This window comes from Trichoplusia ni, chromosome 13 (genome assembly GCF_003590095.1).
Source record: "Trichoplusia ni isolate ovarian cell line Hi5 chromosome 13, tn1, whole genome shotgun sequence".
Classification (NCBI taxonomy): domain Eukaryota; kingdom Metazoa; phylum Arthropoda; class Insecta; order Lepidoptera; family Noctuidae; genus Trichoplusia; species Trichoplusia ni.
Genome location: NC_039490.1, coordinates 2,246,726 through 2,258,411, shown reverse-complemented (window position 1 = coordinate 2,258,411; position 11,686 = coordinate 2,246,726). Strand labels below are relative to the sequence as shown.

General features: G+C 36.0%; 1 protein-coding gene across 2 annotated transcripts; it reads right to left on the bottom strand.

Annotated features, from left to right (window-relative positions):
* Positions 1–2,256: 2,256 nt before the first annotated feature.
* On the bottom strand, positions 2,257–9,746 carry LOC113500020 (probable nucleoporin Nup58). 2 transcript variants are annotated; one of them, XM_026880664.1, is made up of 13 exons: positions 9,502–9,746; positions 9,031–9,281; positions 8,466–8,606; positions 7,852–8,007; positions 6,921–6,965; positions 6,105–6,167; positions 5,658–5,788; positions 4,936–5,086; positions 4,115–4,258; positions 3,649–3,807; positions 3,315–3,437; positions 2,864–2,947; positions 2,257–2,701 (listed from the first exon to the last, which is right to left on the bottom strand). In XM_026880664.1, exons 1-13 carry the CDS (start codon positions 9,579–9,581, stop codon positions 2,568–2,570), a joined length of 1,662 nt encoding a protein of 553 aa, XP_026736465.1. In that variant the 5' UTR covers positions 9,582–9,746; the 3' UTR covers positions 2,257–2,567. The 2 variants fall into 2 exon arrangements, with proteins under 2 accessions (XP_026736465.1, XP_026736466.1); XM_026880665.1 differs by lacking the exon at positions 6,921–6,965.
* Between the last annotated feature and the right edge of the window lie 1,940 nt (positions 9,747–11,686).

Below are 11,686 nucleotides of genomic sequence, written 5' to 3'. Positions count from 1 at the left end.
TGATTTACGAGTGAAAATAACTTTTTTATACTATTATTCTTTTATTCTCCCTAAAAGAAGCTAAAATAATTGTCTTGACATAATTTCTAACATACCTTATATCTAATGTATATTCTTTTAATACCTTCCTGCTTATTTTTTTGTACTTATTTCATTATCAATTATAACAAAAATATTAAAGGCGGGTCATACCTGTGTACGATATTAAAAACTTCTATATACCACAATAAGGAATATTTGTATTTGTATTTGATTTTCCCTACTAAGTTACGCAGTATTCCAGTAACAACGACGATATTTTTCTCAAAATATACCACAAAAGTTTCATTAAGAACAAAAAAAAAACCAAAACGAACCTTTACAAACAAAATCGTTTATCGAAAACCAAAGCCACTTCGATCTTCAAACCACGTCACCAAGAACATTACGACCAAATGATAATAACCAGCACCTAGACCTTACACGTGGCCTGACCTTGTAGTATACATAAAGTAGGCGACACCAACAACAATAGAATTATCAAAAACCAATAGGCCTATTACTGCTGAGATTCGCAAAACGCCAACAACCAGCGAAACCATCAAGTCCTGACTTAATTGAACTCCCCCCATTTGGACGTCATAGGTTTAATGCTGTGAAAATGAAACTATACTCTTTAATTTTATGAAATAGGAGCAAACGAGCAGACGAGGATCCGTCTGATCCCCTGAAGTTTAGCAATACCGTGGACCACTTATGGACACTAGCAACACCAGACGAGTCACAAGACTTAACACTCAATACTTTTATTGCATTCCACATGTTTTAGAAAGGAATACTCTTAATTCTACTTTATTTGTCTATTTAAGTATATTAGTTACGGACTATTTAGATTTACCAGCGACGTAAGCTCCTCATCACCGTAACTCACCTAAACTTCGACAGGCGTTAGTGAATTACAACAAATTGTTCAAGATGGACGGTCCATGTCTGTAGGGTCAACAGACAGACAGCAGACAAGTTTCGACGATAATAGAAATCACGTTAATTATATACAGCCGGTATCTCGAAAACAGATTGTCGGCTTGGATTTCAGGACAGCCGACATCGTGATAGATTCAAGCCTCATTACCTCATCGTTTATTCCTAGCCTAATCATCAATTTGGACATTTTCAAAACAACGCCCGCCCGTCGCCGCTTGCTAAGCGCGCTGGACAGAACAAACGACGCAGCAAACTCCCCTGCCTTGCGCTGTGCAATCATTACACATTATCTAGTTAGTTTACACAATCTATATCCACGATCGCTAAATACGTCTCAATAATTACTCATTTTAATTTTTCACAATAATCAATTAGTTTCATGACATCTTGAATTTTATAAATCACTATTCTTAATTTAAATATCGCACTTCTTTTTTCCGACCTGCCAGTATTGACAATAATAGTAACTATAAAGGTTTCATGAATGAGGTTGCGGACTATTCATCACGAATGAGGTTTAAATTAAAATTTAGCAATTTATTCACATGACCAATAATTCAAACTCGGCCATCCTGCGTTACACGCGTCCTCGTGTGTTTCATTCTGTTACATACAATTTCCATTAATTCATCGGCCATTGTAAATAGCAGAATTCAGGTCCTGCAGTGGTATTTTTAACGTTACCAATTGAACGAGTGCTTCAAGACGATGGCGATGACATAGCATATCTGCAGCCTACAAAATACCTGGTATTTTCATTGAGAGACATAAATTGAATTGGATTTCACCTTAAAAAAAGACAAACATACTCAAATTCAATAAAGGGTAGTGATTCACGTAAGACAAAGAAATAATATTCAACATACATATAAAAATATGATGTAATCAAAACAATAGCCAACATATTACAAATATTTTTGCAACAAATTAAATGAAAAATAAAACGTCTTTACATCTAAATTTTATAGAAACATGTTTCGTATTTTCAGTTTTTCTATATCAATATTAAAAACTGAATGGGGATTACATAACATATATAGACAACAATATGTATAATTTACTGTATATGTACTTATTGATGGACCCATGAAGGATTTAGTAACTACAATTTGAATGTATTTAACAATTTGCATCAGTAAATTTTAAATATTCAAGCAGGCTAATTCACTCTTATTACTAAACTTTCGCTCTACCATATCTTGTATGAGAAAGGTATATAATTTAGGGACGCCTTAAAGCGTAAATCCCCCATAGCTTACTTATAAGTGATTTCATTTTTTTTGGGAACTTGGGTTTTTTCGCACCAACTCACGTGATTCACGAATTTTGAAGCACTACCCAATAAGCTAGCAGGCTGAAATTTTCTGGGTAACTTCAAACCTGATGACACCGCAATTTACAACTATAAAAACGGCAGGACCGATTTCGGTAATTTGAATGGAGTGACAATTAAAAACGTAGGTTTTAAGATTTTTAAATCTATTAATTTGATAATTTTGTGTTGATACAGAACACTAATTAAATCCATGTAATCACACATCACTATTGTAAGATCACTGTCAGTCGTGTGGGACACGTCAACACTGGCGTGTTTAGCGCCAATATCATTGTTTCCCGCGCTTCCCGGGCGGCTTCTGCAGCTGAAAGCCGGACGAGTTGTCGACCGCAGTCATTCCAAAGCCGCTCGTGTTAAAGGACGTGTTCAAGGTCGGCTGCGACTGCGGTTGCCAATTTGGACCTGAGACAATAAATGAAAAATAAATGTTAAAATATAAACATTTAAAGCTTATATAGTAAATTGCACGGTGTTTAAGTAGAATGTTAATACTCTTTACAGTATACTCAAAAAATCTGTACATCGATCTAGTTTACAGTCAGAGCAATGCAAAAATATACTAACCACTTGTATCAGCCGTAGGGAATGGCGACAATGTGCTGCCGATGTACGTGAAAGGCGTTGGGCCTGCCAACTGTTGTAGGTTACCTGTTAACATTTATTTATTTAGTAACTATGCATTATTGCCATCTAAATATATTTAGTGGTGTGTATTTATTTACTATAACATTTATATACTTGCTTGCTTTTCTGCTTGATGCATTAATTTACTTAATTTGAGTCATATTCACCAACACTAGGTTCAGTATTAATTTACCAACAATTTATTGATCCTGTATTTTGGTGTGAAATAAACATCTATTTATTATTATTATATACACAGGACACACCAGGGTGACACAACTTCAATGACGCCCTGTATGTTTCCATCTTTCAAAACAAATAAATATAAAACAATCATTTGCTACAACCTGTACATAATTTTATTATGTAAAAAATTGTTTTAAATAGTTACCTAAAGCTGCTCTCGGATCAGAGATGACAGCGCTGCCGAGGCTAATGTCCGCGAAAGCGTTTGGCTTCATTTTTTTTTTGTTCGTCTCAGCGTCACGTAGTATTTGGTCGAGACTATTGCTTGCTGTAAGTGTAATAATGAAGTTTTCAGACAACGAAATACATAAATACTCATCACACAAATGTTTGTCCTGGATGGGAATAAAACCAGGGCCGAAATCCGAATTTCTATGAAAGATCCCATCCTTGTGTCAGAACAAGCATTTGTGGATGATACAAATGGGTTTGGCGCGGTGACCTCAAGCATAACTGATAGACTCTCGTGTGCGACTTACGGTCGGGCGTGTCGAAGACGTTGGTGGGGTCCTTGAGCACGTACTTGCGCAGGTTGAGGTACTGGTCCTTCTGGCGCGCCACGGCGGCGTGCACGGCCTGCAGGCGCCCCGCCAGCGCCACCAGCGACTCGTGCATGCGCCGGATGCCCAGCGTCAGCTCTGCGGGACACCAACCAGGTATGCATTGGAGCTAAGTATATTATATTCAAGTTTCGGATATTTTGGAGTATGAGCGGAACTATTAATTATCCGGAACTAACATACAATTCACAATAAATTTATGCTTTTCATAATCGCCGTAACCCTTACTAATATAACAATATTAACTACAAGAGACATCCATATTGGATATCCATATGGAAAGTTATTTATTTTCATTCATTTTCATTTAACCAACACAGCTGGGAAAAAGCTTCCAGTGTAAACAGATGCACCTAAATACCCGCTCAGACGGACATCAACCTACCTTGTTCAGTAAGTAATTTAGGCGACGACTGCATTTGTTTGTCAGCGACATCCATTTGTCTACGGAAAGTGATAAGTTGCTGTTCCAACTCAGCAATCAACTCCTTTACGTAAGCAGGTGGAGCTGTCCCTTCCAATTCAGAGCCTGAAACAAAATACATATTGATGAGAAAGATCGAATGTAGACACTTTTTGCTGCCAATACACAGAGAGTGGACGATTTCATACTACATATTCATTGTTAGTTTGTATCTGACCGGCATAAAGTGATCTCGCATTGACAGATACCGACAGACAATGAACCTGGAGCAGCTATCACTGTATGATTATGTCCCTTGACATGAAAAAGAGCGGTGCATTGGATCATTTTAGTAGCGATCCTGATACTTGTGTTACTAATAAATGGATTTTGTAATCTGATAAATAAATGATTATTATTAATATACCTACTTCTTTAGGGCGATAGGCGTAACAAAAGTTTCTGACCTAGCCTAGTCATCATTTTTAATACTGCTTTTTAATTAAAGTAACACAGTTGTTACTTGTTGGCAATTTGAAGGTATAAAGATTTATAACACAGAAAATGGGTGGTGGTGGAGAAAAGGTCTAATCCCAAAGTTAAAACGCCAAACCGACTGCATTTCCCTGTTTTCCCATCACAGAGCTTGTAATCCAGAAATGCTCGTTTTGGGGATTGATTTCTTGATCCACATTACACATTCAAGTCGGATGAATGTGTTCGTATCGCCTGCGGTATATTATTGAAACTCTTTAGTGTGGGAGTGGGGTGAGGGTAGGGTACGTGTAGTACATAGTAGATACCGGGCGTGGTGTAGTCCCAGACGGCGGCCTCCGCGGCGGCCAGCGCGGCGGCGGCCGCGGCCCGCAGCCGCCGCGAGTGCGCGCGCCCGCGGGACACCTCGCCGCTCAGCGACAACACCTCGCGCAGGATCGACTCCGCCTCGCGGGACACCTGATACAACAAACCAAGATTATTATAAACCGGTTTGGTGCGAGTTTGACTCGTGACAATGAGGTTTCCGAACTAATAGACTAAAGAAAAACATACAAAAATATAACATACAACTGTTGCATGCCAACCATTACCTAACCTATTACTAAACCGCAACAAAAAAAAGTAAATAACAATCACAAACTCTAGTTTTTTGTTTAATATATATTTTATGACATTATTTACAGCTTTTGTACCTTTAGTTACACCTAAAGAGTAATTGATTTACACTTCATTTGGTGTCTATGTAAGGTACCAAAGGGAGTATAAACTAATTACCAGAGCTTTAGCAGAAGCAACCCTGACGAGTTTGGACCGTAATAGTGGGAGACAACAAACGGTACTAAATTAATTGTTAATTCGAGCTAGCTTAAACCCTTCCCATAAACACTTTTTATTGGCGTAAGTTACTTGTTACTTAAAATTTATCATTCCTTATTACAGAACTATTCAACAGATGGAAGAATAAGTATTTAACGCACAGAACTTTACAATAAGTTTAAAAACTAACAAATAATAAAAAAAAACATACCTTATGCAATGGTTTGACCGACACCCTCATTACTTCAGAACTCAGTGATTTTTGTTTCTTAACAAACTCTTTGAAAGTGTCTACCATAGTTGATATTTCATTTGGCAGCTTATTTTGCTTTGGTGGTTCACCTAGAAATAAAACTTAATTAAACGACAATACTTATATATAATTATAAGACTAAGAATTAAGGAAATTGACCTCACATCCCCCATATAGAAGACATTGGCAATTTTTTTTTTAAGTCTTTGTAATTTTTGTGACTTCATAAAAGGGCTTCTAAACTAATATAATTTGTCGTTCTTTGATAAAAACAAAACACTTTTTCTAGCCCCTTGTACCTTATTTCAGAAGTTAGGCCATTCTTAATCCAGGTCAAAGCTCTTCCGGCTATATGTCTACTTAATAGATATAACAAATCTAAAAAAGTAAGAAATAAGATCTTACTTTTATTATTCACTCCAATACCGCTTGTGTTGGCGACCTGGCTCAATCCATAGCTAGGAGTTCCTGAAACAAAAACATTCAAGTTAAAAAACATACATAATAATAACCGAAACATCACATTACCCAACCCATTCGGTCATTAAACATAAATAATAATAAACATGTATTTACCTTCACTAGCTAGACAGGATGCCCTGGCACATAGTTTCAAAGCACAATAAGAGTTTCTGCCTGAGAAACTGCTAGCTATCAAAGGTAAATGCATGTTATACACCTACCACAACCAATTATTTGTTAGGACAACCTGTTCAAACAATGAAAGGAAATGTTGTCCCATCATCATCAGCCTGGTTCTATCCATGTTTCACTTGACCAATTCTGCTTACTTTGCATTTTGTGTAGTTTTGACGACGTAAACAGTAGCAATGATACCGCGCAAACACCAAGGATTAGATAATGATTTTTAAACTTGCTTTAAATTCAGACATACGCTAAATTATTATTGCAAAACATTGTTTCCGCTACGACGATGTTGAAAAGAATTAGGGTTGGGTTTATTTAATTGTCCCGAGTGGAATACACATTCCTGATTTGTTTTTTTCATACAAGAAACATGACCAAACAAAACTCAGTCAAGTGTGCCCGTATGGTACCACATATACGCCATAATAACACCTTTTCCTTTTATTATTTATGCATGCAGTGCGATAGCTGAACTTATTATAATATTAGATATTCGCAAAGCTTATAACTAAGGTTGTATATATCCCAGAAAAAGTTTGAGTTAGTCCATTTCGTAGATAATTAAAAACACACCTGAACTTGGTATTTGTTTGCTAGAAGATGTACTCAAATTTGGTCCTGAAAAAATAAGATTAAACTAAATGAGGGATGTAAACGGGTTTTAAAATAAATAAGAAAATGGGATTAAGGATCGGATAAAACATGGGGTTATAAAAGCAGGTAAAAATTTAAAGGGAAAAGACTACATGTCTATGAACATTAGACCGTAAATAACATTCTGGCTAATTGGTGACTTTGTCAACCTCTAAACTAGTATATGTGTATCAAATTAAACTAGGGCGGCCCCTAGACGAATAATTATATCGTACGATTAAGATTGCACAAGGATTGACCCTGTTGAAATTTTATTAATCATATTTCACAATGCATTGTGTCGAGCTAACTAAAAAGTATTACACAACGCTGAAGGTCACAATATTTCTCGTCCTGACGAAGACCGAAACACCTTTTAATCTTATCGCACAATGAAATGAAATGTATTGTAGGACTAGGGGCCACCTCAGAGTGTTCTATTTCTCTACCTTGATTACAAATATAAAGTGCACCTCACCACTACTTGGTGTAATAGTATGATAGCAATCTCGTTTAGCACTTAACAACTTGTACGCACAGTCCGTAGGTTCACATTGTATGGGAGAGAGGTCAAAGTTAGGTTTTGTGAATGTTGTAACGGGAGGCAACATTTGAAAAGTCTGCGTAACTGGGATGTATGGAGTCGTTAATGGTGTACTGGGGTTTGGGAACATCATACTGAAAGAAAAGGATTGGAACATGAACATGTTGCAGTTAGGTTCTAATAGATAGGTGCAGTTGGAGAAAAACTGGGCGGCCCACTAATGTGGCACTCAATGATTGGTCATAAAGCTTTTTAAGTAGATGCTTAAATTGATATATTTGTTCAACTATAATTAAATTCTTTAACATGATAAATCAAATTACTTACCAAAAAGGGTATTAGTAGTTGTGGTAGTGCTTGTGGTACTACCAAATGCTCCAAAGCCAGTGCTTTGAGTAGTGGCAGTAGTATTAAACCCAAAGCTGCCTAAACCACCAAGCCCTGTTGTGTTTGCTGAACTGGCCGGGGCACCGAAACTTAACCCTGCACAAAACATTTTGTTGTTTGTATTGAGGGGAATTTTTTTTTAAATATTTATGTAGAAAAGACACTCAGACTCAGAACAAGATAATTATATCTTACGCGGGGATCGGACCCGCGACACATATCACACAGTGGGTTTAACTTGGTAGCCAACCCATCAATGAAGAGAAAGCAATGAAAAATATTCCTTCATTTGTATGCATATTCCTATTTTTTTTCCATCTGAAAGTACTAAAAATATAGATGACATGTGTAATCAGAGCCTGTTACTTAAGATTTTATAGAATTAAACAACTTGCACTTCTAAAACTAAACTGTCCTAAACTAGTTACTATTGCAATATTTGGACTTACAAGTTGCACACACTTCTAGTCAAAAGACATCACATTTTGTAGATAGAATAGTCATAATAAAACCTATTAAAATTAATCATAAACACATGTTGAAACAACTATTACCTGTGTTAGAAGTTGCAGTACCAGCCCCAGCTCCAAAGTTTAGACCTCCGGTACCAAGTCCAGTGGTACCAAAGGCTGGTGCAGTTGTAGCACCAAATGTAGGAGCCGCACTTGCTCCAAAAGCTGGTGTTGCAGTAGCTCCTAAAAGTAATGTGATATATTGAAATTGAATGTGTGAAATATTGAAATCAACACTATAATTGTACACACTATGGGGTTCATTGAATAGATTCTTGTCAATAGCTAGAACACTTAGGAAGTGATCAGGATTATGCATTTATGAAAACAAAACTGCATGTTATAATGAGTTTTAAGTGTATCTATGTCACCATTCTTAAGATGATCTACATTTTTATAGGGCAACAACTGTTTTCTATCAAATAGACTAGATTTTAGATTTAGACCAAGTTTTAACAAATTTTGCGTATTACCACCCACTTAGCACAATTACAATAACCAATCTTCATGTGACTTCACCACAGTTTGGGTTTATACTTATTAAAATTACATGAATTTAGTAAGTACATGCTCGTCTTCATAGCTCAGTATGTGGATGTTAACTTACCAAAATTTGTTGGTGCTGTGGCTCCAAAAGCTGGTGCAGCAGTGCCAAAAGCAGGAGCCGCAGAAGTCGAACCAAATGCTGGCGTCCCAGTCCCGAAGGCAGGAGTTGTAGTCGCGCCAAAGGCGGGCGCTGCGGACGTAGCCCCAAACCCAGTGGAACCAAACGCTGGCGTCTCCGTTGACTGTGTACTTCCAAACAGTCCAGTCGCAGGCTGTGATGTTGCAGTCAATCCAAACCCAGGCGTGGCTGGTCTTAAACAAGAAAAATATGATCACAACAATTGAAAAAAATCTTTACTTACTGATCAAAGTTGGTTGGCGGTGCCCAAGAAAGAGGTTATATCTAATTTTGACAGACGTTATTTTTATTCTTTGTATAAAAACGATAGACATTACATTCTTCAAAATACATATTTGAGTACCAAAGAAGTCGCATGTTCATTGAAAGAAAAGGTTGTGTATCTTTACTTACTTGTTAGCGCCAAAGTTAAATCCTCCTGCAAGACCTGTTGTTGCAGGCGCACTTGACGGGGTACCAAATGAAAACGACATTGTTTTATGTTGTTAAACACTTATCAAACACATTTACTGATTAATTCAGCCTTTTCAAAGTAACCTAGAACGAGAAAGGTAATAAACTTCATACGAATTCAGTTACGAGAACAACCATTACGACTCATTTCGAATGAGTTTTGAAAGACCACAGACTATAAAATGCTATTGCGATGCGAACACCTTCCGAATACTTCCGATTCTACCTAATCCGAAAAATGTTGTAATTTTTAAATGAATTCTAAAAATGTATTAATAATGTATAATTTCCTTAATGTTTCTTATGTTTTACTAGAATCATACATTATAAATTTTACTTTTTCATCTTCAACTAAACTTAAATTATTGCATCGGCACCCTGGGAACTTGGGGATACCGATTACCGCTTTTACTTCCAATTAATCGTTAAATATCAGAAAACTACTACTTAAGTAACCTTAGATCATTCCATTAATTTAATTGCCCCAAGTTTGACCAAAATAATAACCTTGTCGTCACATAAAACACGACAGCTATTGTTACCACTCAACGTTTACAAGTTAATTATTGGTTTAGTCAAATGAATGAAGTTTACCATAAAATAATATCGGCTAGGCAAGACCTTAAAAGGTTTTAAAGCATGGCTCTCACGTTGCTGATTATTCCACTCGTGGGCAGTGTTCTTAAATTCTTAATATCATTGTATCTCTTTCGCACGCTTTAGCATAGCGTAATATTATGTTGGGTCTCTTTGACTTAGCCCGTTCGACGTGAGCCCTCCTTTGGATTTTTATGCATTTTTTGTAACGATCACAGACAAGTAAACATTTAAGTTTACATCTGTCAAGTTGATTAAACAAATCATTGGTATTCGAGATAAATTTTTTGCTACCTTATTATAATATTTGCACAACGAAGTAATCATGAATCAATTCGCTTGGGGAGGACCTATACAAAACTCTTGTAAGGTCGTATTTAGGACTACACCAGTGAATATTCGTATTCCTTTTCTGATAACGCGTTTCCCTGAACCAAAGATAAAGAAAGTAACGCGTCCACCAGTGCAAGGGCATGCAGAAATGCTGAGAAGACTGCCAAAAGGAAACTTGAGGGCTGAATCAGCCTTTTCTAAACCTGCTGAAATAGTTGATGCAACGTTTATTTGATTTTAGCAAATATACTTACATACTTATTTTTAAACTGATAAAATTTAAATTATGGGTGTTTTTGATTTATTGAAAATAGCGCCATCTATTGCGGTAATACTAAGTAACTACAGCATTTTGGTGTTTACGTAGTACAAATAGATACCGCCAGAGGCAGTATAGTTTGCAACAATATTGTTGATTACACCCTGTAATAAAATGTGCGTATTTAAATATTGTTTAGTTTTGTAATTTATTGTAACCCGTAAAGTTGTAAGTAAAAAATTGAATAAATCCATTTAGCTCAAAGTGATTTTTTTTTGGTGTCTATCATTATAATGTAGAATAAGTACCTAGATACAATTTAGTAACTCTAAACAGGGTCCTGTTAGTTAACGCTGATCACAAGAAGACGACTTTCGAAAAATATGTTTAGGTATGTGTGTAAACATACCTAATAAGAGACTAGACGTTGAAAAACAAGTTCTTACTTAACAACCAAAATACAAATGCCTTGTTAATTCCTTTACTAATATTAACAATTTACTTAAATTTTTGTTTTTGTATCTTTTTGGAACGGTTACACTTCTTTTTAATTTTGTTTTGAATTATTATGGTAAAAAATGTGTCCCTTTCTGTTCGATATGCAATCAATTACAGATCTTTTTTTATTATCTTTTAATATTTTTAGTTATGACGGGGTAATAAAATTCTAATTATCTATTTAACTAGGCTGTTGTCAGGCTGCGGTACGTAAAAAAAGAGGAGTCGTGGTTTAAAAAATCGTTTGTTATCTAGTACCGTAGATACCTACTAGATAACAAACGATTAAAAAAAAAAAAGAATTAACAGACAGTAGGTTTAAGAAAGTATTTTTTACATCGAAAAGTGCCTAAACTCAGTATGAAAGTTATTCACTTTTACCATTTCTTAACCGACATGTTTAAATGTTATTCTAACAAGTATTGATGTATCTGATAA